Consider the following 27523-nt stretch of genomic DNA (forward strand, 5'->3'; position numbering starts at 1 on the left):
GTTCAGGTCCGGTGACTGTGGAGGCCAGGTCATCTGGCGCAGCACCCAATCACTCTCCTTGGTCAAATAGCCCTTACACAGCCTGGAGGTGTGTTTGGGGTCATTGTCCTGTTGAAAAATAAATGATGGTCCAACTAAACGCAAACCGGATGGAATAGCATGCCGCTGCAAGATGCTGTGGTAGCCATGCTGGTTCAGTATGCTTTCAATTTTGAATAAATCCCCAACAGTGTCACCAGCAAAGCACCCCCACACCATCACACCTCCTCCTCCATGCTTCACGGTGGGAACCAGGCATGTAGAGTCCATCCGTTCACCTTTTCTGCATCGCACAAAGACACGGTGGTTGGAACCAAAGATCTCAAATTTGGACTCCTCAGACCAAAGCACAGATTTCCACTGGTCTAATGTCCATTCCTTGTGTTCTTTAGCCCAAACAAGTCTCTTCTGCTTGTTGCCTTTCTTTAGCAGTGGTTTCCTAGCAGATATTCTACCATGAAGGCCTGATTCACACAGTCTCCTCTTAACAGTTGTTCTAGAGATGTGTCTGCTGCTAGAACTCCGTGTGCCATTGTCCTGGTCTCTAATTTGAGCTGCTGTTAACCTGCGATTTCTGAGGCTGGTGACTCAAGTGAACTTATCCTCCGCAGCAGAGGTGACTCTTGGTCTTCCTTTCCTGGGGCGGTCCGCATGTGAGCCAGTTTCTTGATGGTAGCGCTTGATGGTTTTTGTGACTGCACTTGGGGATACTTTCAAAGTTTTCCCAATTTTTTGGACTGACTGACCTTCATTTCTTAAAGTAATGATGGCCACTCATTTTCCTGTACTTAGCTGCTTTTTTCTTGCCATAATACAAATTATAACAGTCTATTCAGTAGGACTATCAGCTGTGTATCCACCTGACTTCTGCACAACACAACTGATGGTCCCAACCCCATTTATAAGGCAAGAAATCACACTTATTAAACCTGACAGGGCACACCTGTGAAGTGAAAACCATTTCAGGTGACTACCTCTTGAAGTGTGACTCTACAATATTCATAGTCATGAAAATAAAGAAAACTCTTTGAATGAGAAGGTGTGTCCAAACTTTTGGTCTGTAGTGTGTGTGTGTGTGTGTGTGTGTGTATGTGTGTATATATATATATATATATATATATATATATATATATATATATATATATATATATATATATATATATATATATAATATAAAAAAAAATATGTATGTATTATACATTTTTTTTTTTTTTTTTTTTATTTATTACAGTGTAATGAGAATAAAGAAGGTCTTGCAAGAATCAAGTCTTGACTGATCTTCCATCCTGCTTTACAGTCGCTGGCTTTGACGGCTTGGCTGTTGAACGCCAGGTGCTGAAGGTTTATCAGAGTCAGTGATTCCTACACTGTTGAAAGCTAGGAAATCTACCTCTAGGAAGATCTACCATCTTATGTGGAAGAGGTACATTGCAGTGTGTGAGCCTCTTGGGGTTCTTCCTCACTCCTCCTCGGTGGCTCTGTTCTTGACGTCCCTTCAGCGGGGGGTTGAACAGAAATTGACCTTGAGTACCATCAAGGACTAGTTGTCGGCTTTGGCGGTCTTCTTCCAACGACCTTTGGCCATACACTCCCTGGTGCGACCTTTCTTCAGGGTGTCCGACATTTTGGTTTCTCTAGTGCTGGCTCCGTTGCCACCTTCAGATCCTAATTTGGTGCTTTCAGCTCTGCAGAAGCCTCCCTTTGAAAATATTCAGGATATTTCCCTGCTTATGCTGTGCCAGAAATTGGCCTTTTTAGTGGCTATCACCTCTGCACGCAGGGTGTTGAAACTGGCGGTGTTATCCTGTCGTCCACCTTATATGGTGATTCACAGGGATAAGGTGGTTCTTCGCCCCGGTCTGTCATTCTTTCCAAAGGTTGTCTCTGATTTTATTTGAATGAAGACATTGTGTTGGCTAAACATTCAAAGGAAATTGCCTTGGATATGGTCCGGGCATTTAGGGTGTACCTGGCAGCTACGGAGTCTTTCATGAAGTCCGACTCTTTGTGCTTACGGGTTGTTCGCTGCGACCATTTCCAGATGGATCAGACAATGGTTCAGGCCGATTCCATCAGGGGTCAGGTTCCTTCTTTCCCTGTCAAGGCGCACTTTACTTGGACGCTTAGTGCCTCCTGGGCTTTCTGTTATCAGGCGTCAGTGACACAGGCTTGCAAGGCGGCCACCTGGTCGTCTGTGCACACTTTTACAACGTTTTATAAGGTGGATGTGTTGGCATCTGCGGATTCTTTCGGCCAAGGTTTTGCAGACTTCTGTTTAAGAGGACCTGATCCTCTTTGAGGGGGGGGGTGTGGGGTTTTTTTTTTTTTTTTTTTTTTTCAGGTGGGCTCCAGTTGTTTGGTTGGCTAATGTTTTAGCCTTGGGCTTTTTTTTTTTTTTTGTTCCCACCCCTCATGTTTAACACTGCTTTGGAACGTACCAGTGGTTATGAATATTAGGAGCTGTGTCCGTCAATGAACAAAAGAGAAAATGGGATTTTCGACTTACTGTAAAATCCATTTCTCTGATATTCATTGATGGACACAGCACCCACCCCTCTGTGGAGCTATTATTCTCCTGACACTGCTTGTAACAAAACTGAGTGGCTATAGCAGAGAGATGTACCCCCTGGGACTGCCCATGGGTGCAGCCAGAATTCTTTTCTGCCTAGTGTCTTACTCCTGTAGGGGGCAGTATAACCCAATGGTTATGAGTATCAGGAGCTGTGTCCATCAATAACCATCAGAGAAATTATTTTACGGGTCAAAAGTCCCATTTTTAGTGTGAAGGTTCACTTTAAGTAGCCCCAAGTCTTGTAACCACAGAACATGAATATTTGTTTATACTTTTTTCATATTTTTAGATCTAGAAATATATCTGTAATTTCACCCACATGGTAAATGGATGGGGAGGGGAGTTCACAGACACAATATTTTGCTTTTGACCAGGGTGGTGCAAATGTTTTCACACTGGAAGTTACCTTTTTGATATATATCCCATAAGACCAGATTATTTGTCTCCACATTTAATTTTAGTCAGGTAAATAGAAGACGCACTCTTTCCTTACTTGCGCTGCTCTGGAAATCATTTGCAATGCATTTATTATTTGTAAGATAAAGATTGTCGATTTTATAGTAAGATTTATAAACCTTTTTAAAAAATATCTTAAGTTTATTTTGTTTGGTAGAGTTTTGAATGCCCATCAGGTCTTTGCTATATTTGATTTGCACAGCATTAAGTGGGGAAATCTCAGTCGGGGGGAGATCTCGTTTTAGAAGAGTTTGGTGAACAGCTACCGATTAGATTTTTCCATCACTTTCTGTCCTGTGTGGGTGGTCGCCTCCTAGACTAATGGATAGCATGCATTTTTCTTATCAGAGTCCATGAATGATTTAAATCCTATTTTTTTTTTTTCTTCTCCCCTTTTCCATAAGGTTCTTCACTTTTTGATGAATTGAACAACTTAGTTGATGTTGATGACGATTTGTTTCAAGATGGGGAATGCAATATCTTTGTAAGTATATAATCTTAAACTGGATAAATGAGTGAAGCATTCGGGGCCGGTGAATTCCAACTAGGTATAAGCTATATCTCTTGAGGAGCCAAATTTTATATTTTCACAGAATAATTTAGTAAAGGTTTTCATTTACAACTTTTAAGGCAAAATAGGGGCCTTGTGTGATTTGCTAAGGTCTGTTCCATTTCTTTTTATAGAAATATTCTTTACCTGTCTGTTACTAATTAATTGTGGATTTAAATTGCTAATGATTAGAAAATCCTTCTCATTTTACTACAGCTGATTACTGTTTTCAGCTCCGCTTCTGCAATCCCAAATACAGCAGATGATTTTCACTGGTATGGAATCAAAAACCCTGTAAAGTTAAAACTTTGCTTGGATCTTTTTATTTTTCTTCTCTTTTTTTTTTTTTTTCTTCTTTAAACTAGGTTTTCAGTGCTCTTTTGGGAGACCTCCAGCCCCAGTAATAAATTATCTGCCTGCCTCTGCCACTAAAGCTTACAGTGGTTCTTAAGGGACCTGTCCTGTATGCTGTCCTCTGAAATCCGTTAATCTGACTTCTGTGACAGTCCACAATCCCAAAAGGATTGGGAACATATTCTTATTCTGTCTTCCAAAAGAGCAAATGGAGTCCGCATAGTCTCTAAAACTGCCATTTTTAAATGTGTAAGGCATCTGATAATTTTCTCTTACCAACTGTGCAAAAAATTGATGGTTCATATGTAAGCTTCTGCAGAAGCATATTCTTTAGTTGTTTTAGAGCTGCATTCAATATAGAGATTTTGTCACTAGGATAAAAAAAAATGTAGCGGAAGCCTGTAAAGGAAAAAAATTAAATACCGTACTCAGAGGTGGAGGAGTCAGAGGTTTGCTTTTTTGCAGCGCTGCGAGAACTGCTGCTGATACTTTTGGGTGTTTGACGGCTGCTATGTCATTACAGGACACAGTAATGATGTACCAGCTGGAGGGTGAAGCCACAGCCCCCTGCAGTGCAAACACTAACCCTGACACGCCTTGAAGCATTCAATAACCGCTTCTAATAGACGTGAGTAGAATAAACCAGTCATCCAGACTGACTATATGTTTTTATATAGTCTCTTCCAGTCCTTCGGCTTCCTCCTTCTTTTTTTTTTTTTTCTAACTCTCTATGAAATCATTTGTGTAAATTGGGTACTTTACCATGATTTTGCTCCAGCTAAAATGCTACCACAATTTTTATTTATTTTTTTTTCTGGCCCCCAATCCATATGTTTTGATGCCTTTTTCAGATTATATGGGAGTGTGCCCTGTACACAGCAGTTGGTTTGCTTGCATTGTGCCCAGCCATTACAAGGGTAGTAGGGCCTGATGGCTCTGCCTGGCTGGAACGTGCAGTAGGGGCCCCTGTTTTTCTGAGATCTGGTGCTGTGGCCAGCCGGAGCATGCGCAGTACTGTGCTTTATCACAACAGCCCCTTACTGTGTAAGCTCCAGGCCAGGCACAGCAACAGATCTTGGAAAGACAGGATCCCTTACTAAGCATGCAGTGGCCAGACAGCGCTAGGGACCTCTATGATGAATGCGCTATGCACAGCACTGCACTGCAATGAAAATCAGCAGACCCAGAGGTGCATATGATGTGTCCTGCATGCAAGTCAGTGGGAGCCGCATGTCATGGTGTTACCAGGGAGACACTGGAAACCGAGGAGACACCCTTTAGGTGGCAGCTATATAGGGGAAACCTTTTATAGCCTGGTAATGCTGTAAGCAGGGGTAGGCAAACTTGGAAAGGTGGAGGTCTACCTGAGCAACATGGAAGAGATCAAAGATCACTGGGGTGCAGCAGCCATTTTTAAGATATTAACTAGCAAATCCCCCCCCCCCCCCCCCCCAAAAAAAAAACAAAAAAAAAAAAAAAAAGATGGTACGAAGACTTCTAAAAAAAAAAAAAAAAAAAAAAATCAATGTAGATAAAGAACAAAAAACTAAGTATATACTTGCCTATTTACAGCCTGCCAAGGTAAGGTCATATGATCCCCTGTGTCACCCAGTGGTGGCTGCAGAGGAGAGAGCGCTTGACAACGGCTAGTAAAGTTTAGAGTAGCGATGTCACCCATAGGTTCCCATGTTTGCTGCCATTTTTGATGCTCCCAACTCCTAACTGCATATGCTGCTGGCTTACACCTGTGAGATATTGTGACCAGATTGGAGCGGCTTGAAAATGGGTTATAAAGCATAGGTGTTAGGAGGAAGGTAGGGGCATTTTGAAAGGGAATTATAAAGTCTCATGGTTTTTCACCTGAATTTGATCGTTCCAGCGACGGGCACGAGCCCAGTGGTTCCAGCCGCTGTTACGGGTCCTCATTGAATAGATTGATAGCGGCGGGAGCCATTGGCTCCCGCTGCTGTCAATCAAATCCAGTGACATCCGCTGAATCCGTAAGGATATCAGCCAGGACCACTGGCCTTCATCTAGGAGAGCCCTGTGTCCGAAGTCATGGATAGGGGACACTGCTTCCAAAAATGGATTATGCGGCGTCCCCTTCACGGGCGATTTACTGTTCAGACCCAACTTAGAAACAGTTTTAGCCAGAACCGCAGCCAAAAACAAGGGGTTTTCTCAAACCAAAAAGAGTCAGGGGAAAACGCCTTTTCAGTTCAGGAGATTTAATCAGGCGACACCAAAAAAAGCGCTGGACTCAACAAAACAAAGGCAAGGGAGATTTTATCCTCGGGCCTTCTATTTCAAAGAACAAAAAGCAATGACGGTCTCCAGGTGAGGGACAGATTGGGTTTTCCTTTTTTTTTTTTTTTTGCTCATCAGTGGAAAAAGCCACGAAAAACGGATTTGTTCTTCGTACAGCAGCAGAAGGCTACTCCAATAAAATTGGAAGTCAATCTACACAAGAGCATATCTTACAGGGCTTGGGGTAGATCGCGAGCAAAGAAAAATCGCAGTTTACACCAAGCCAGAGAGTCATATCCTTGGGCTATATACTAGATGCCAAAGTGACCAAGATTTTCCTGACTGAGGAAAAAGTCGACAAGATCAAGGAAGTGATAGTATCCCTAAAAGAGACCAAATTAATGGCATTAGGTGGGGCATGGCAGTATTGGGACTAATGACATTCTCAATCCCAGCCATCAACTGGGCTCGGCTTACATTTTGGCAAGTTGGGATTGCAACCCATCATCCCGAGAGGTGACTATCTCAGTTCCTCGGGCAATCAAAAGAACACTCCAGTGGTGGCTCAGGCCGCTAATTTGCCTCGAAGGGTGCAGATGGACACATATCGATCCATTGCAGATCACTACGTATGCCAGCACTCTGGGCTGGGAAGCACATATGGCTGACCACTGCACACAAGGAAAATGGAACCCCCACTTGTCTCAAGCATGCTAAAACCTGAGGGATTTAACAGCTGTAGGGGAGGTGCTAAAAGCGTTCCAACCAGTGATTCAGGGCAAAGACGCTAGGATTCAGTCAGACAATGCCACAACCGTGGCATACCTGAACAGACAAGGGGGGATAAAATCGACCCGTCTAATGAGCCTGACAAACAACACTATCATGGGGCGAGGAAAACATCAGATCCATCTCCGCCATCCATCTGAAGGGAACCGACAACGCGCTGGCAGATTTCTTAAGTTGAAAAAGCATAGAATAGACGGAATGATCCCTAATTCCAAAAATCTTTTTAGGGATCACCCAAGTCTGGGGAGTGCCTGAAGTGGATCTGTTCATGACAATAAATAAATACGAAGCTCCCAAAATTCTTCTCTCGAATCCCCTCAGGAGAAGCAGCAGAATGTATTTTGGCGTGTAATTCCACATATACCCATGGCATGCGTGAGCAATATATAATATAATATATAATAATTTACAATGACAACTTTGTGTAAAAAAAAAAAGCCTGTGACAAAAAAATTAAATATTCAATGGGCTCAACATGCCTCTCAGGAAATTCTTTGGGGTGTATATTTTCCAAAAAGGTGTAATTTCGGGGGGTTTTGTACTGCCCCGCCATTTTAGCACTTCAAGAAATGAAATTGGCAGTAAGAAAGTAAAAGCTGTGTATATGCCAGTACACCATAGTTTGTAGACGCTATAACTTTTGTAACAAACAACATATGTGTATACTGGCGCAAGTAAAACAGAAAAATGCCAACGGTTTCTACCTTGAGAGAATATAAACGTCTAATACACATGTACATATGAAAGTCCATATGTATGAAAAGTTCCTTAGCACTGAAGGCTGCTCTGATGCAAGTAAGAAGAAGAAGACTTGAGGGAAACTGAAAAAAAGGACAGGCGCCACTATAAGTGCAGTAGGAAAGCTTTAATAAAACATGGCAATATATTCACAAACGAGTAAGTATGGAAGGCATCATGTAGTATGTTTAATGTCCGTCTGTGGGAGCAGTTAATCCGGATGGCTCCGGTGGTCTCAGACGCTGGCTGTAGCTGATGGGTAACGGCGCTTCCAGGAAGGAGCGCATGCTCTGATAACACGTCACCGCCTGCGTCGTCACGACTGGGAAGTGACGTTGGATAGTGCCCCTGCGTTCCAGCATCCAGGAAGCGCCGATACTCATCGGCTGCAGCCAGCGTCTGAGACCACCGGAGCCGTCTGGATTAACTGCTCCCACGGACGGACATTAAACATACTACATGATGCCTTCCATACTTACTCGTTTGTGAGTATATTGGTGTGTATTGCCATGTTTTATTAAAGCTTTCCTACTGCTCTTAGAGTGGCGCCTGTCCTTTTTTTGCTATAACTTTTGTGCAAACCAATAAATATATGCTTATTAAGATTTTTTTTTTTTTTTTCAAAGATATGTAGCTAAATACATTTTGGCCTAAAATATATGACAAAAATTGAGTTTATTGGATATTTTTCATAAAAAAAAAAAAAGTAGAAAATTAAATTTTTATTTTATTTTTTTTTAAATTTTCAGTCTTTTTTCCTCATATTGTTTGGGTACAGAATTGCAGGACTGCGCAATTACCAGTTGAAGTTACGCCGTGCCAAATTGCAAAAAATGGCCTGGTCATTAGGTGGTAAAACCTTCCGGTCCTTAAGTGGTTAACCACTTCCATACCGGGCCATAGTAAAATGACGCCGGCAGGACTGAGCCCATCCCCGATCAAGGTAAACCGCCAATGAAATTGGCTGTGTCCAATCACAGCCGATCACATGAGCGGCTCCAGCGCGAGCCGCTCGTTCTCTCCACAAGTTTCAGGAAAATAACAAATTCAATCACAGTCGGTCACAGAATGTCAACAGAGAACATGGTAACTAGCTGTCACCGTGTTCTCCTCCTCACACACTGATCCTGTGTGATTAGGAGATTGTGGTAACAGCTAGTTAATGATTACAGTGCACCCCAAAACACACTGATTGCTCCCCCAATAAAGAGTACCTGTCACTAGCCCATCAGGTACTTTGATGACAGGTACTCGGGTACTCTGATGACGGGTACTTGGAGTACCTGTCATCGGAGTACCCGAGTACCTGTCACCAGCCCATGCCTCCTAGATTATGTGTTGGGGTGTTTGGTTTCCAAAATGGGGTCATTTTGTGGGGGTTTCCATTGTCCTGGGGTTCCAGGGCCTTCAAAAGTGTGATAGGTTGTAATGAAATTATATGTGTAATTTATGCTCCTAGAACACCTGACGGTGCTCCTTGCATGTTGGGCCTCTGTATGTGGCTATGCTGTGACAAAGTCCCACATATGTGGTATCGCTATACTCAGGAGGAGTAGCAGAATGTATTTTGGGGTGTAATTTTTGCTATGTACATGCTATGTGTTAGAAATATCCTATAAATTGACCACTTTGTGTAAAAAGAAAAATCCGTTTTCATTTTCTTTCCACATTTTCCAAAAACTTGTGGGAAAAAATTATGATAGGATAGGTCGTTGGGAAATTATATGTGTAATTTATGCTCCTAGAACACCTGACGGTGCTCCTTGGAAGTTGGGCCTCAGTATGTGGCCAGGCTGTGTAAAAAGTCTCACCCATGTGGTATTGCCATACTCGGGAGGAGTAGCAGAATGTATTTTGGGGTGTAATTGCCATATACTGTGTGTGAGAAATAACTTATTATGACAATTTTGTGTAAAAAAAGTTTTCTTCATTTTCCCAAGAATTGTTGGAAAAAATTACAACTTCAAAAAACTCACTATGCCTCTTACTAAATACCCTGGAATGTCTACTTCCAAAAAGGGGTCAAGAAATGAGATAGGCCGTGGGTACATCAGGTGTGATCAATTTTCAATGATTGGCACCATAGCTTGTAGACTCTATAACTTTCACACAGACTAAATAATAACCACTAATTTGGGTTATTTTTACCAAAGATATGTAGAAGTATAAATTTTGGCCCAAATTTATGAAAAAAATTACTTATTTGCAAAATTTTATAATAGAAACTAAAACAAAATGTGTGTTTTTTTTTTTTTTTTTTTTTTTTTTTTAAATTTTTGGTCTTTTTTCACTTATATCGCAAAAAATAAACCCAGTGGTGATTAAATACTACCAAAAGAAAGCTCTGTTTGTGTGAAAAAAATGATAAAAAAATGTGATTGGGTACAGCTTTGTATGACTGAGTAATTATCATTCAAAGTGTGAGAGCGCTGAAAGCTGAAAATGGGTCTGGGCAGGAAGGGGGTGTAACTGCTCTGTATGGAAGTGGTTAATGATGTTTGGTCTATATTATAGCATAAGAGCATGTTTGGTAGCTCAGCAGCATGGCCACTGTGTAATGATCATACTGCAAGCGTAACTAAAACTGTTTCCTCTGCTTACAACTAATTAATAATTCTGTAACCGGCCTGTATACTGTTTCCCCAGGATTAGAGTATTCAACATAAGGACGGTAATCCGTTTTTGTCTAAAATTGTTTAATGGACAGTAATATGGCTTTCTTGCATATTTTACAGGCGGACAATTTTGATAACCTGGACTTTACTACAGACCTAATGTCTTGGAATTCTCACCAATTGAAAGAGCAATGCTTTACAGGTATGAAGTTTTATATTTTATTTAAAAAATGTATAGCTGAAAACTTTATATGTAAAGTAAAGAAAATTTCTTTTTCTTTTTGTTCATTGAATGCTGAAATAGTTAGACATATTATTGATGCATTCAACTAACTGCAAGAACAAAAACCTAATGTATAGTTACTGGTGATTTGATTTGATATGTGTGTGTGTGTGTGTGTGTGTGTGTGTGTGTGTGTGTGATTTTTTTTTTTTTTTCCAACCAGTAATTCTTGGTGTTTCCACAAAAGGGACCTGTCACTATTATCACAGAGTGCTTGCTGGGCCTCTGGTGATAGTTTTGTCATTTCATTACTATTTGAAAGTGTACCTTTAGTGCAGTTACACTTGCTGGGGTGCATGCCTTCTCCCTTTCCCTCTCTTAAGCCTAGTGCACACGGGCTAAATGCTGGGCGGCATCAGCTGGTTCAACATTTGGCCCGTGTGTACTGTGTGTACAGTCGGACAAAAGCTGGCCGTTTGACCGACTTTTGACGATCGGCTCCCAATCAGTGCACTGAGTGACCAGTGGGTGTCCGGGGGGGTCCCGGCGCCCCCCTGTCAGAACACAGTAGCACAGCGGGGGAGATTGCTGTACTAATCGCAGCCCTGCTGGGTTGAATAAAAAAACAAAAAAAACAATGGCGTGTACGAAGCTTTAGTCACATACTTGACTATCCACAATTCAGCTGTGCAGCCTCCTCAGTGCTCTACAACCTCTACCCAAAATCTGCTTTGGGGTAGCACATTCGTGCTGCAATCTGAGCTTACACTTGAAAAGTTGTGCAACACATATAGAAATTCCCACACATCTCGGAGATAGAAGAATTTTAGGAACCATCATTTAGGTTTAACTGTATGAGCTATTATACTTTTTGTTAAACCAGTCTACTTACATGTAGGCCCATGTGCCTGATCTTTCCATGTCCCAAAAAGAGCAGATGAAAAGGCTACCCCTATATGATAAAGTTGGAAGCTATGTGGTGTAGATCTAAGACTTAAAATGAGAAGGGGGGGGGGGTGGTCAAAAGACAAACATTAAATTGAGTCTAAAGCCTAGTACACACGCAACGATTATCAGCCGACCGATCGTCCGTCTTTTGTCCAGAGTGGTGTTTTGTTGGTTGGAATGTGCCTAGACTGCACACGAATTTTCTCGCCCGACAAAATTCTACTTCAGAAATGATGTCATGTGTTGGTTTGCTTTCTTTGTGCTCTTTCTTCTCTGAGTATGCCCAGTCTTGCTCATTAGATTTTTCCCTGTCGAAATCTGTACTGACTGCCCGAAAATCGGCTGTGTTTTGACGGCGGACAAAAAATTTATAGCCTGCGCACCAGATTTTTTTCGGCCGAAAAGTCGGGAGTCGGTTGTCGGAAGCATCATACTAACAAGCTAAAAATCGGCAGATCGGTCGTCGGACGAAAATTCCCTGCCGATTTTCGACGCATGTGTACGAGGCTTAAGGCCCTGGCCCCATACAAATGATACCACAAGCCTAGAGCCTACGTTTTCATGATGGTACAATAGACCATCACTAATCCTTGAACCTTAAGGCTAGCTTCACATGTGTGGTTGGTGTGTGCTGCGTTTGCGTGGACACAGAAGCTCATTTAGTTGAATAAGCTGCTGTACCTGTAGAACACGTAGGAAAAAAGGACCTTCTTTGTTTTTAGATGAGTAGGGGTGCCATTAAGAACACCCCCACATGTCTGCTAAAGATCAGCATGAATGTTGGGTCAGTCTGTACTAAATGGTCTGTTCTGGAGGGGGGGCCCACGTGTACTGAGGGGTCGTTTTTGGGAGGTGGGGGCGAGCTGGGAGGGGGAGTTTAGGAATGCTAGGCTGGTCAATTTGTACTCATGGGTTTGTACGCATCTGTACTGAGGGGCCTATGCTGAGGGGGAGTGCAGGTTTCAACTAAGCCACACCCACAATTTGGCATGCAAAGCGCGCTCCTTTATATAATTTTGATGGTGGGTTTTTTTTATTTATTTTTTTATATACTTTCATAAGTATTGTTTCTCAGGGTTTGGGAATATTTACATAATTCAGTAAGACTGTGTCATAACGCCACTACCTCTTTTTTATCATATATATTTTTCTATATATTGTTTCTCAGTGTCGGGCAATAAAAAGAGGTAGTGGCGTTATAATGACACATCATTCTTACTGAATTAAGTATGTAAATACTACTAAACCCTGAGAAACAATACTTCTGAAAAAAAAACCAGGATTAATTAACCTGCTGACACAGGAAGAACTCTTAAGGTGTCAGCATACAAAGACATTTTGGACAATTGTTATGCTCCCAACTTTGTGGGAATGGCCCCTTCCTGTTCGAACATGACTGTGCACCAGTGTACAAAGCAAGGTCCATAAAGGCCTGGATGAGCAAGTTTAGAATGGAGGAACTTACACAGAGTCCTGACCTTAACCCGATAGAATGCCTTTGGAATGAATTCGAGCTCAGACTGGGAGCCAGGCCTTCTTGTCTAACATCAGTGGCTGACCTCACAAATGCACTTCTGGAGGAATGGTCAAACATTCTCATAGACACACTCCTAAACCTTGTAGATGGCCTCCCCAGAAGAGTTGAAGCTGTTATAACTGCAAAGGGTGGGCCAACTCGATATTGAACCCTGCGGACTAACACTGGGATGCCACTAAAGATCATGTGTGTAAAGGCAGGCATCCCAACACTTTTGACAATACAGGAAATTTTCTCTATCGTTCATCGACAGACACCCTATCCGGAATAGGTACTAGGCAGGAAAAAAACTTAACCATACCTATGGGGGCTGTCCCTGCAGGCATAACCCCACACACCCTGCTCTCATCACGCAGTTTTTCTGCTTAGTTTAAGGAATAGGACCTAGCTTCCTCCTGGGACTTTGGTTTTAGCTATTATAGGAAAGTTTGTTTGATTTTTTATTTTCACTAGTTAGTTCCTGAGGACCAAGATCCAGAGGAACTACAAGCAACAGCCGGCTGAGATTTCACTGTATAATCTAGATTCTTAAGGTCTCCCAGCCTGGCCAGTGAGTGCGAGCAGGTTATAGTCCAGAACTAGGCCTCGCCATGACAGTGCCCTGACGGATGGAGACGAGCCTGCGAGTGGACGGTCTCGCTGGGACGCACACAATCTGGAATGCCCTGAGTCGCAGCTTCCCCTTGGCTAACAGCACCCCCATCTCGGGTGGGAGGTGATCTGTTTTGGAATGGCGCCCACCTGGTACCATGGTATGGTGAGTAAATTGTCCCCCCAAAAACCCCTGGCGGTCCCGGGGCAGACGTGGGCCCTTCCCTGAAATAATTGGCCCTTAGGGGCTCCCTCGGTGCCCCTTGCACCTCGGAGGACTAGTCCTGTATACCCCTCGGCATTCCCCCTACTCCTAGCAGGTTTTTACCTTGAGGTGGGGGTGGTGGTAATGCAGCCGTGTCGCTTATTTGAGTCCTGTGTGGGCCCCTGGGCAGGGACCTTCCGCTGCCTAATGTTCTGGGCCCCCTTTTGGGGGTCCTGGAGACCGCATGGCGCGCCATGGGGGCCGCCATTTTGCTGTGGATCATGATTTTTATATTCCCATTAGTATATATGGGCAGCCATTTTCTATAATTCCCTATTGAGAATGCATGAGCGGCCATTTTCCTGAGGTCCATAGGCTGGACAGGCATGCGCCATGGTTTTGAACATGTAGAGGCTGGGTTTTCTCTTCCTTTTCCTGTACTGTCAGTGTCATTTTTTTGCACAGATCGGGCTGGAAATCTTCTCTGTGGTCTGGTAACATTTTTTCCTGGGGTTCCCTGTGGGTTTTTCTTCATTCACTCTGCTATTTTCTTATAATAACCAGGAATTGTGAGCCCACACTTATAGCGGTGGGACCACGTTTTTGGTGGTCTTAAAGAGACACTGCCCAAATATTTTAAAAGTGTAACATGGAGTCCCAGGATAATATTTCCCCTGCAGACCCCCGGGGAGCAATTGCGGGACCTTCTGGTTGACAGTCTCAGCCAGAGATTGCAGTTTTTTTATTTGCAAAATCTGATGTCTAAGGTAGATTTTGTCATTGCTAGTGCTGCCAGCCGCTAAAACGCCCATCACCTCCATCAGCAGGGTCTTCGGACTCTGAGATAGACATAGCAGATGCAGATCACCCTGAGGGGTCGGTGTCACATTGACGGTGAAGAGGCCCTGTCCTCATCAGCCGCCGCGCAGGAACACGCTTTGGTGTAAGCTCTGAAAACTTTAAAATTGCCTGATGAATCCACAGCGCCGGGTACGCAGGTGTCTTTTGGCTCTCGTAAATCTCATAAATCAGGCAAGGTATTTCCTTGCCCAGAATTGTTTCATACTATTGTGGATGAACAATGGCCGCGCATTACGCACTTGTTAGTGGTGCCTAAACGTTTTGCACGCCGTTACAATTTTGCGGAGGCAGTGTCCACTAGGTGGACTGTAGCACCAAAAGTGGATTCCCCAGTGTCCAGGTTGAATAAAGCGACTCTGGTACTGGTGGAAGAGTCTCCAACTTTTGCAGACCCCATGGATAGACGGGTGGAATCCTTGTCCCGCCATTTACACGTAGTAGGAGGTCACATATTAAAACTACCTTTTGTGAATGTTTTGGTAGCGCACATTTTTTTTGGGGGGGGGGGGGGAAATTTCATATAAAAAAATGTGAAAAATATTGCTATTTTTGCAAAATTTACGCTCTTTTTTTTTTTTTTTTTTTTTTTTTTTGTTTATAGCGCGTGATCAAAAAATCGCACAGATGATCAAATACCACCAAACGAAAGCTCTGTTTGTGGGAAAAAAAGGACGCCAAATTAGTTTAGATACAGCGTCGCACGACCGCGCAATTGTCCGTTAAAGTCACGCAGTGTCGAATCGCGAAATACCCCCTGGTCAGGAAGGGGGTAAAATCTTCCGGGGCTTAAGTGGTTAATGCTCATAAATGTTTTTTTTGTGCCTCCGGGTCTCAAGAAAAATGTAAATCATTCAGGTCTTCTGGGGGGTTCCAAGAAGCCATGGTCAGGGAAAGCAAAGACCGGCCAATCTGGACCTGCAGACAAGTCCTCGTCTGCTGCGGTGGGGGTAACATCTTCTTTTCTTTCAGGACAATTGAGTTTCAGAAACTGATTTGATTTGATCTGGGCGCAAGATCGAATTATGGTCTCGGCCGTCAGACAGGTTCTTCCCGTCCAATCTTTGATTATCCCTAGTCCGGTTAGGGGACTTGCAAGGGGCAGTACACGATTTGGTTGTACCGGTTCATTTTCAGGAACGTGTTCAAGGGTTTTATTCAAACCTTCTTCACCATGCCCAGGAAGTAAGGCAAGTTGCATCCTATCCTGGATCTCAAGGCCCTGAACTGCTTCGTGAGGGTACAGAGGTTTTGAACGGAATCCATCCGCACGGTAGTGGCATCTCTACACCAGAGAGATTTCTTAGCCTCCATAAATATCAAGGATACATATCTACACATCCCTATTTATGCTGGACCCCAGCGGTTTCTTCGCTTTGCGGTCGCAGAGGAGCATTATCAATTTGTGGCATTACCCTTTGGTCTCGCCTCAGCTCCCAGAGTGTTTACCAAGGTCTTAGCACCAGTACTGGCATTGCCACGTCAGTGGGGGATTGCGGTACTGGGGTACCTAGACTATCTCCTGTTGAATGCGGACTCTCCTTTAGTCTTGTTGGAGTCACTGTCAGAACTCTGCAGGATTTCGGTTGGAACATCAATTTCAAGAAATCCGTGCTGACACCTGTCTTAAAACTGGATTATCTGGGCTTGACTCTGGATTCAGCCTTGGTGTTTCTTCCCCCGGACAAGCTGCAAAAGTTGCAGGAGGCGATTCAGTTGTTAGTGAACAATCTTTACTCTCTTCGAGTTTAGATGCAGGCCTTGGGTCTGATGGTATCAACCTAATGAGGCGGTTATGTTCGCTCAGTTTCATAACAGAGAGATTCTTGTCAAATGGAACAAGGATTCAAAGTACTTGGACTCTTTGATTCGTTTAAGCCACAACACAGTCTGCTCTGTTGTGGTGGATTCAGTCTCCAGCACTGTCCCAGGGCAAGTCCTTCCTTTTTTCTCCAGCACTGTCCCAGGGCAAGTCCTATTGTTTTGGACAGTGGTAACCACGGATGCCAGCCTGTTGGGCAGCGGCGGGGTGCTGGGGAAGCTCTGTGCCCAGGGTACCTGGACAATGAAAGAGTCAACTTCCGATAAATGTTTTGACGCTCAGGGCAAAAAAGCTTTGCCTGAGCCATTGGACGACTCGCCTGCAGGATTGTCCGGTTTGGATTCAGTCAGACAAAGCTTACAACAATCACCAGGGGGGCACCAAGAGTGTATTGACAGCCAAGGAGGTGGCCGAGATTCTGGCCTGGGAGGAAAAAATTATTCCAGCCCTCTCTGCTGTACACATTCCCGGTATGGAGAATTGGCAAGCGGATTACCTGAGTCATCAGGTGTTGGATCTAGGGGAGTGGTCTCTGCACCCAGGGGTGTTTCATCTCCTGTGTGTTCGGTGGGGAACTCCTGAGGTCGATCTATTTGCTTCTCGCCTCAACGAGAAGGTTCTGAGATTTGCAGCCAAGTCTCAAGATCTTCTGGCTGACGCCACGGACGCTCTGGTGGCTCCTTGGGTTCATTATCAGCTAATTTAGGCCTTTCCTCCCTTGTAACTCCTGCCGAGGCTTCTGCGCAGGATAGAGGAAGGGATTCCGGTCATTCTGGTGACTCCGGACTGGCTTTGCCGGTCTTTGTACGCAGACCTAGTAAGGTTGGTCGCTGATGCTACTTGGAGACTTCCTCTCGGGCAAGATCTGCTGTCTCAAGGTCCAATTTTTGCACCCTGCTTGGTTGTTGAAAGCCAGATGTTGAGAGATATAGAATTCTTTCTGACTCTGTGATTCCTACGCTACTGAAGGCTGGGAAGTCGACTTCTAGGAAGATACATCATCGTACGTGGAAATCGTATATTTCACGGTGTGAATCGCTGAAGATGCACCCTCGCTTGTTTTTGATATGGCTCCTCCAAGAAGGTCCCCGCTACCTACGTGGGACCTCAATCTGGTATGGAAGTCGACCAGTCGACCACTAGGAAGATATATCATCGTACGTGGAAATCGTATATTTCACGGTGTTAATCACTGAAGGTGCACCCTCGCTTGTTTTCGATATGGCTCCTCCAAGAAGGTCCCCGCTACCTACGTGGGACCTCACTCTGGTATTATCTGTTCTTCTTCTTCAAAAGCCTCCTTTCAAGAACATTTAGGAAATTTCTCTACTTTCGTTGTCCCAGAAGGTTGCCTTCTTGGTGGCTATCACTTCCGCTAGCCGAGTATCTGAACTGGCGGCGTTGTCCTGTCGCTCACCTTTTTAATATGGCAATACACAGGGATAAAGTGGTACTTTGACCTAATCAGTCGTTTCTTCCTAAGGTTGTTTCTGATTTTCATCTGAATGAAGACATTGTGTTGCCTTCACTCTGCCCTAAACCCAACCATTCTAAGGAATTTGCGTTGCACTCGTTTGATGTGGTTCGGGCAATCCGGGTCGATCAGGGTCTATCTGGAGACCACTGAGCCTTTTAGTAAATCAGACGCTCTTTTTATCCTTACCGAAGGATCTCGTAAGGGATTGGCTGCGTCTACGGCGACCATATCCAGATGGATTAGGCAGACGGTAGTTCAGGCTTATTCACTGAAGGGTCAGGTTCCTCCTTTCCCGGTGAAGGCGCATTCTACGAGAGTGCTGAGTGCCTCTTGAGCTTTTTGCCATCAGGCATCGGTGCTGCAAGACGGCAACTTGGTCGTCTGTGCATACGTTTACAAAATTCTACAAAGTAGATGTGTTGGCATCTTCGGATGCTTCTTGCAAGGTTTTGCAGGCTGCTGTTTAAAGAGAACTGTTTTTTCTGTTTCTCTTTTGAGGGTGTATTGTGTTTTCAGGGTGAGCTCCAGTTGTTCCTGGTTGAGCTCCATGTTCCCCGGTTGGCTACGTTTTTAGCCTTTGGGGTGTTATGTTTCTGGTTTTTGCGTTGTCTTCCCACCCCTCATTAATATACTGCTTTGGGACATTCCTATAGTCTGACTAGATGGGGCTGCGTCTGTCGTTGAACGATAGAAAAATCTGGACTTTTGTAAGAACTTACCATAAAATCCTTTTCTCTGAAGTTCATCGACAGATGCAGCACTCGCCCCTCTACTTCTGAGGTATGGGGTTTTTTGTCTTCTAAACACTGCTTGCAACTAAACTGTTTGAGAGCAGAGTCTGAGGGGATATGCCTGCAGGGACAGCCCTCATAGGCGTGGTTAAGTTTTTTTTTTTTTTTTCCTGCCTAGTGCCTATTCCTAGGAGGAGGAGCATAACCCTATAGTCTCTGACTAGATGGAGCTGCGTCTGTCAAACTTCGGAGAAAAGGATTTTACGGTAAGTTCTTACAAATATCCTTTTTTTTTTTTTTTAACTTTCAATTTTTCATAAGGGCAATCAAAAGATACAAACTGTTGTATTATAATGTCACTGGTAGTGGTATAATAACCACTAATTACAAATGAATAATTAAAGCGTGTGGTGCGTCTTTGTGATTTTAAGATCTGAGCGGTATGAGATAACTAAGGTGTGCAATCAAGGAAATAACACTAAAACATGAGAAAGCCAGGCTTCTGAATTATGCATGTCATTTCTTTACAGGAGATTGGAACAATCCGGATCCCCTGTCTTGTGCATCTTCCATCTGTTCTGTTCAGTCTCCTTTGTCTATTGATTCACCAGCCTCTTCATCACAGTTTGTGCCGGTAAGGAGTTTGTTGCAATGTTATATGCATTCAAATGTTAATCTCATGCCAGGTGCTTGCTATTAAAATTAGTTTTATGGGACAAAATAACCAATCATGTTATGTTATAGTTATGGGGGCATGCCGTAAAATGATCACTATCATTTTGGCTTGTGCTGTCAACTAATTTATAAAGCTATCCAATGGCTGATTTCAGAGCTGATAACATGTCCAGCACCATTGAAACTGCAGATCAGAGCCAAACATGACAGCTTTCTTTGGTTTATAAAGGATTGGAGGGTTTAGTTGGGTTTTAACATGTCAGTCCCTTCACAATTCAAAAAAAGCCTTTGTTTTTGTTGGATATGTAGTAAAAGATATGACATCCTTCCATGAACTCCTAATTCCTTCATTTAGGAACTGCATTAAAGTGATATTAAAGATTCATTATTTATTTTATTTATTTTTTAACGAAAATAAACGTCATTCTTACCTGCTCTGTGCAGTGGTTTTTGCACAGAGCAGTCCTGATCCTCCTTTTCTAGGGTCCCCCTTCAGGCCTCTCTTCTTTGGCTAGTGCCCCCAGGGAAAGACCCTTATCCTGGGGGCATCCGTGCATGCTCCTCGCTCCTGAGCCGTGCCCTGTCTGCGCCTTTTGACACCGATTGGGTGACACTGCCCCACTCTCTCTCGTCACAGCATTTGATTGACCGCAGTGGGAGCCAATGGCTGCCTCTGCTATCAATCTGCCCAATGAGGAGGGAGTTGCTGCTCTCATGCACATCGCTGGATAGGATGGGGCACGGGTAAGAAAATAGGGAGGGGGGGGGGGGCTCCTGCAGCACAGAAGGTTTTTTACCCTAACGCATTCTATGCATTGAGGCTTTAGAACCACTTTTAAGTCAGCCCTCCTTGTTTAGTTAATTCTAAATTCGTACCTTCCTGTCTGCAGGTTTTCAGTTGCTTTGATACCTTCCTATTTTCATAAATATTCTTTTTCTTCTTCCCTTTTTTTTAATAGTTTTTTCAAAAGTATTTAGCCAACCATACCTGCTCCTTCTTTTTTTTTTTTTTTTTCCTGATTCTTTTCTTTTCAATTTTTGAGGTATATAATCTATTATATAATATAATTTTTTATTGTCTCTTCATTAACCACGTAGGTATACATCGGTCGCGCGCCTGCAGCTAGGGGGCGAGCGTGCGCTGCCGACGGCGCGTTTCCTTCCCCGCTGAGAGAGAAGGACGGGCAGCTGTTGTAAACACAGCAGACCGTTCTTCTCCCTGGAAGGATCACAGAGCTCCTGTGATCCTTCTATATAGGCACACATGTCTCTGTGATCATTTCGCAAGCCACACGCCCCTAGGTACACATTTAACCCCTTGATCACCCACAGTGTTAACCCCTTCCCTGCCAGTGCCATTATTACAGTAACAGTGCATATTTTTAGCACTGATTACTGTAGTAATGTCACTGGTCCCCCCCAAAAGTGTCAAATGTCAGTCAGGGGTCCGATCTGTCCGTCGCAGTCCCGCAAAAAATCGCAGATCGCCGCCATTACTAGTAAAAAAACAAAACAATAAATTACATAAATCTTTCCTGCAGTTAGTAGACGTGATAACTTTTGCTCAAACCAATCAAAATACGCTTATTGCGTTGTGTTTTTTTTTTTTTTTTTTTTTTTTTTTTTTTTTTATAACCAAAAATATGTAGCAGAAAACAAATTGGCCTAAAATGTTAAATTTTGTTTTTTATTTTATTTTATTTTATTTATTTTTTTTGGGGGGGGGGGGAAATGTTGTATAGCAGAATGTGAAAAATATTGTTTTTTTTCTTCAGAATTGTCGCTTTTTTTTTTTTCCTGTTTTTATAGCACAAAAAATAAAAATCGCACAGGTGATCAAATACCACAAAAAAAGCTCCATTTGTGGGGAAAAGGGACATCAATTTTATTTAGGTACAGCGTCGCACGACCGCTCAATTGTCCGTTAAAGTAACGCAGTGCCGAATCGCAAAATATGGCCCTGGTCATTAAGGGGGCAAATCCTTCCGGTCCAGAAGTGGTTAATTGACAATTGCGTGGGTATGCAACACTGTACCCAAATAAAATTTACGTTCTTTTTTTTTTTCTTATACCACCAAAAGAGCTCCATTTGTAGGGAAGTGATCAACTCTGCTTTATTTTTTATTTTTTGCGCTATAAACAAAAAAAAAAAGACCGACTATTTCCTGCTATAAAACCTATCCGATCAAAATAAAAATTAAATTTTACATTTCTAAAATTTAGGCCAATATATATATACTGCTAAATATTTTTGGTTAAAAAAAAAAAATCCCAATCAGCATAGATTGATTGCTTTGCGCAAAAGTTAGTATTTACAAACTATAGGATATTTTTATTTTTTATTTTTGCTAGTAATGGCGGCAATCCGTGACTTTTAGCGGGACTGCGATACTAATGACACTGACTCGGAAGCGGGTTAACATCAGGAGTGATCAAAGGGTTAACTCTGTGCCTAGCCAGTGTTTTACTACAGTGTGTGAGGGGTAGAATTTGTGTCCTAACAAAGCAAGGAATCAATTCTATCTCGTCCCTCCTGTCAGAACGGTGTTCTGCCTTGTTTACATAGGCAGATCGCCGTTGTGCCTCTCTGCCTAACGTTTTAAACCTCGTGCCAAGTAATTGCCCATGAAACCAGTGTATCCTGGTCAGCTTGCAAGTTAGGGGCATCTTGCAAGGAGTGTGTGTGTGTTTGTGTTAGTGCTACAATTACACAAAAAACACAAATTTGAGGAAGATAAGCAGTCAGCCCCGGTTCACACTTATGCGAGCGCGGGAAGGCTGCGAATCCGCAGCCTGTTCCCGCATCGCACACGCACCCTCGGCAGTTCACACTGCCATATGCGATACGCTGGGGGTGTCAATGTAATCTTAACGACACCCCCAGTTTGATCGCATATCGCAGTGCGATCGTGCAGTTCGCACAGGATCGGATCGCACAAGTGTGAACCGCTGTGCGATCCGATCCTGATGCGGCTTCCAAAAAGGGTCCCTGTGCGTGTTTGCTGCGGTGCGAATTTAGCCATACAAAGTGTATGGCTAAACTCGCACCGCACAGCCGATCGCATGTAATGAAGGAGCAGTGCGCTCCGACATTACATGCGAACGCCGGAGCCGCACAAATGTGAACCGGCTCTTAGGAGATGCTGTTGAAGTCATAACAAAATCTGGAAGCATAGGAAAAATCTCAAATGTAGGCAAACCCTCTATATTAATGTCAAACATTTATGTAAAGCTCTACATGTAATGAATATTCTCATTGTGTGCATTAATACAGTTAACTGAACACAATATTTTTGAAATAGTTGTTCTCAAAGGGGTTGTAAAGTTAGAAGGTTTTTTTTTTTTTTTTATCTTACTGAATTCTATGCATTAGGATAAAAAACCTTCTGTGTGCAGCAGCCCCCCTTGAGAGAGCTTCCTCTCGATCCAGCGATGTCCACGACTGTCTCAGCCGCCCGGGACTCCCCTCCTCATTGGCTGGCTAAGACACAGCAGCGGCTCCATAGGCTCCCGCTGCTGTCCATCAAAGTCAATTGGCCAATAAAGAGAGGGGGCGGGACCGGACCGCAGCTCCATGTCTGAATGGATACACGGAGCTGTGACTTGGCTCGGGTGCCCCCATAGCAAGCTGCCTGCTGTGGGGGCACTCAACAGGAGGGAAGGGCCAGGAGCTTGGAAGAGGGACCCGAGAAGGGGAGGATCTGGGCTGCTATGTGTAAAACCAACTGCATATAGGAGGCAAGTATAACATGTTTGTTATTTTTTAATGAGAAAAAATTGTCTCCGACTGTTCTCAAGGACAGCCGGGAGATTACTGTGTGGACTCTGCAGGAGTTTGGTTGAAAATTAAATTTTCATGTATTGGCTCTGGTTCCGTCCACCTGGTTGGACTATCTTGGTCTGTTCTGGGCTCTGCCTCAGCCAGGGTGTTCCTTTAATGGGAACAGTTCCAAAATCTGTTCACACGAAGACCTCTGCGAAGAGAGATCGTCTGATATACGTCTTTCCTCTTCTAGAACTTCTGCCAAGACTCCTGCGTAGGCTCAAGGCAGAAGGGCTTACAGCCATCCTAGTGACTCCAGAAATGATATGGTTGGTCGTCGTTGCTTCTTGGGGACTTCCTCATAGAGCCCATTCACACTAGCACGACTTGTGAGGCGACTTGTGTAGCCCCAGGTCGCTTGACATAACAAAAGCAATGTTAATCAATCAGTGCCGTCTTAATTGGTACTACTGAAGTCGCTCCGACTTCAGAAAAGGGTCCTGTACTACTTTGATGCGACCTGTGATCCGACTGTCCCATATACTTCAATGGGAGTCGCCTCCTTATCTTAATTGAAGCGACTTGTTATCAGACTTTCCAGGAAGAAGAAAGAGATTAGCCAGGCATTCCCCACAGACAAAGTCGCCTGTCTCTTCAAAGTAGTGCACAAGTCTCTTAACAAGTCTCTTAACAAGTCTCTTAACAAGTCTCTTAACAAGTCTCTTAACAAGTCTCTTAACAAGTCTCTTAACAAGTCTCTTAACAAGTCTCTTAACAAGTCTCTTAACAAGTCTCTTAACAAGTCTCTTAACAAGTCTCTTAACAAGTCTCTTAACAAGTCTCTAAACAAGTCTCTTCAAGTCACGGGGCGACTTTCTGGTTGTGGTAGTGTGAACCGGCTCTTAGAGGAGATCTGTTGGCTCAAGGGTCAATCTTCCATCTTGCTTTTACAGTCGCTGGCTTTAACGGCTTGGCTGTCGGAAGCCAGGTGCTGAAGGCTAGAGGGTTGTCTGAATCTGTGATTCCCACGCTACTGCAAGCTAGTAAATCTACTTCTAGGTAGCTTTACCATCGCGTTTGAAGAGCGTACTTTGTGGATGTAAATCTCTTGGGGGTTCACCCCCGCTCCTTTTCGGTGACTCAGAGTTTGGTTTCCTCCAACGAGGTGTGGAGCAGCGTCTGGCCTCGGGTACCTTCAAGGGCTACGCTTTCTGTGGTTCGCACCTTTGTTCAGGGGGTTTGCCACTAGGCTCCCCCATTGACCTCGTGGGATCTTAATTTGGCGCTGTTGGTTCTTCAGTAACCGCCGTTGGAAAATATTTGCGAGATTCTTCTGCTTACATTGTCTCAGAAGGTAGCCTTCTTGGTGGCTTTTTCTTCTGCACGTAGGGTGTTGGAGCTGGCAGCTTGTCTTGTTGTTCACCCTATTTGGTGGTTCACGAAGATAAAGTGATGCTTCGTCCCTGCCAGTCATTCCTTCCTAAGGTTTCTCTGGTTTCCATTTAAATAAAGGCATTGTTACCTTCCTGGTGTCCTAAGCCTAAGCACCCTGAAGAGATTGCCCTACATTCTTTGGATGTGGTTCGGGCAATCGGGGTGTACCTGACTGTGACTGAGTCGTTCCGAAAATAGGATTCCCTATTTGTCCTTAAGGATGGACCCTGTTAGGGGCTGGCCGCTTCTGCTACGACCATTTTCAGATCAGTTTGGCAGCCGGTGGTGCAGGCCTATTCCATTAAGGGTCAGGATCCGCCTTTCCCTGTTGAAATGCATTCTACAAGTGTAGAAGGCCTTCCGTCATCAGGCGTCAGTGGTGCAGGTTTGCAAGGTGGCCATCTGGTTGTCCATGCACACTTTCTCAAAATTTTATAAGGTGGATGTGTTGGCATCTGCAGATGCTTCCTTTGGCCGCAAGGGTTTGCAGGCAGCTGTTGGAGAGGATTAGTCCTCTTTGATTGTGTAATTTTTTTGTCAGGTGAGCTCCAGTTGTTCCTGGTTGAGCTCCTGTTTTACCTGGTTAGCAACGTTTAGCCTTTGGGAAGTATGTTTATTGCTGTGTTCTTCCCACCCCTGATGTTGACACTGCTTTGGGCCATCCCAAGGGTCAAGAAGATATGGAGCTGTGTCTGTCAATGAACGAAAGAGAACTGGATTTTTGTCTTACCGTAAAATCCTTTTCTCTGATCTTTGACGGACACAGCACCTGCCCCTTTGAGTTGGGTTATATGTTCTTCTGACACTGCTTGTTACAAAACTGAAGACCTATAGCAGGAAGTGGGAGTATACCTTCTGGAACTGCCCTATAGGCGTAGTCAAACTTTTTTTTTCGCCTAGTGTCCTACTCCTGTAGGGGGCAGCATAATAAACCCAAGCGTCAAGAAGATATGGAGCTGTGTCCTTTCAATGAACATGAGAGAGGATTTTACGGTAAGACAAAAATCCAGTGTTTTTTTTTTTTTATTTTTTTTATTTATTTTTTTCTTAACTTGTGGAACTGGTAGAATGAAAAAAATATTAATCATGTATGGCCAAACTACACTGCAGAGATCTCAGCTGAGAAAGGTCAGGTAAGTATAAAATGCCCCTGGATTTTATCATTTATAATATATTTTTCCATTCACTTTGTTTTAGGAAGAAACTGATATTTCCTCCAGTGTTCAGATGTCTCCAATCTCCTTATACTCTGAAGCTTCAAGAAGTCCCAGTTCACCAGAACAGTCTGACGAGAATATTGTAATCACAACACCCACCAAAAGTAAGTTTCCTACCTGTAAAAAAAAATAAAAATAAAATTTAAAAAAGTTCATTGTTTTCTCCACAACTTGGGGTGGGGACTTGCAGTGATGTGCCCTCGCCTTAATGGTTGGACCCCTTAAGTTATGAAAGTTCTACAGTGCTTTATTCCCCTTAGGGGTGATATGACATATGTTTGTTTGAATGGTCATGCTGAAGAAACAGAATTCAATCAGCGCATGCAGCCAATGGGCTGCAGTGCTAATTTGTTTGTTCTGATGGGGAGGGGTGGAAGTCCCTGCGGCAGTCCCCACTGTCAGAATGCAAGACACAATGGGAGAGATCCCTGCTTCAACGTTGTTTGTGTTGATGTAGGTATCCATGATGATGTGTTTTTTTTTATTTTTTCTCAGCCTACTCTGGAACAAAAAAAACTTGAGGGGGAGATGTACAAGCTAACTGGTGCAACTGAGCATAATAACCAATCAGTGTGTGCACCAGTTTTAGTAGATCCAATGTGTTTGCCCAGCTTAAGAAATAACACTAAGGCTGGGTTTGGCTTGGTGTACCGCATCACTTGTCATTTGTACAGGAATTGAACCAGATTCCTGTACAAATAACGTGTGAAGGTGCAGGATCTTCTTTTTTTTGGCTGCAATGGAATCAGATTGCATGGGTGTTCAGACCCATGCTGTCAGATTTCAGTTTGCACTACCTTCTGCAAACCAATTTGGGGTTTTCTTTAACTTTTATATTGACACCCACAGCGGTTAGCAGAGCGCAGTTGGAACTGGCTGCCATTCGGATGCGGTGCGGAAACCCGCACAGGAATCAATGTGATTCCCACACTGCATCAGTGTGAACCCAGACTCAAGGGTAAAGAAGTCGTTGAGGTGAGCGCACATCCATTATCACATGGGTGAAAAGAGCGGTGATTTACAAGAATGGGGCACAACACAGGAAAAGTGCATAAAGAAAATATTGCAGTGGGTGTGAATTTTTGCACATGTATTTGTTTTACACATATGTTGGTTTATGGAAATGTTAAAACACACATTGGACTTATTGAACATTTAATGTTTTATTCACAAGTTTTTTACTGAACATTTTTTGATTTTTTTTTTTTTTTTTTTTTTTATATTTTTTTTATTAAATTTTCAGCAGTTCTAAAGGCAACAATTCAAGTAGAACAAAATCTCTCAAGTGCAAAGATCAATACAAATGGTATCAAAAAATATTGGTGCAATCATATTTTAAAAATAATAGGCACGTTTTAAGCTTACAGAACTATGACACCATAGAACGAATTGTCCACCAGATATACGTCTCTCTGACATAGAAATTTATAGGTGGTGTGAAAGGCACAAGAGGCAACAACCATCATACTGATGAAAATAGGAGGATTTGCCTCCTAACAATGTTCCAGAGATAAGTAAAGAGGGAGAAAGAGAGAAAGCAATGCCTGTATTGGCAGAAAATGTGAGGAGGGCTGCCTAAAGACTTGCTAGTCAATAGACCTATATCTGATCCATGGATCCCACGTCTTGTCAAATTTCGCAGTGGTCTTATGAAGGGTACAGGTGAGCCTATCCTTAACTAT

The 27523-nt window shown here is 43.4% G+C and overlaps 1 protein-coding gene across 1 annotated transcript in view; it reads left to right on the forward strand.

Annotated features, from left to right (window-relative positions):
- Positions 1–27523, forward strand: part of ATF6 (activating transcription factor 6) — a 222536-nt gene that overhangs the window by 12414 nt on the left and 182599 nt on the right. Inside the window, exons 2-5 of the mRNA XM_082265424.1 lie at positions 3472–3551; positions 10481–10562; positions 19283–19386; positions 25822–25945. Of these exons, the coding sequence (XP_082121550.1) occupies positions 3472–3551; positions 10481–10562; positions 19283–19386; positions 25822–25945 (390 nt within the window). The remainder of the gene's footprint in view (positions 1–3471; positions 3552–10480; positions 10563–19282; positions 19387–25821; positions 25946–27523) is intronic.

This window comes from Pelophylax lessonae (assembly GCF_965119305.1).
Source record: "Pelophylax lessonae genome assembly, chromosome: 8".
Lineage (NCBI taxonomy): Eukaryota > Metazoa > Chordata > Amphibia > Anura > Ranidae > Pelophylax > Pelophylax lessonae.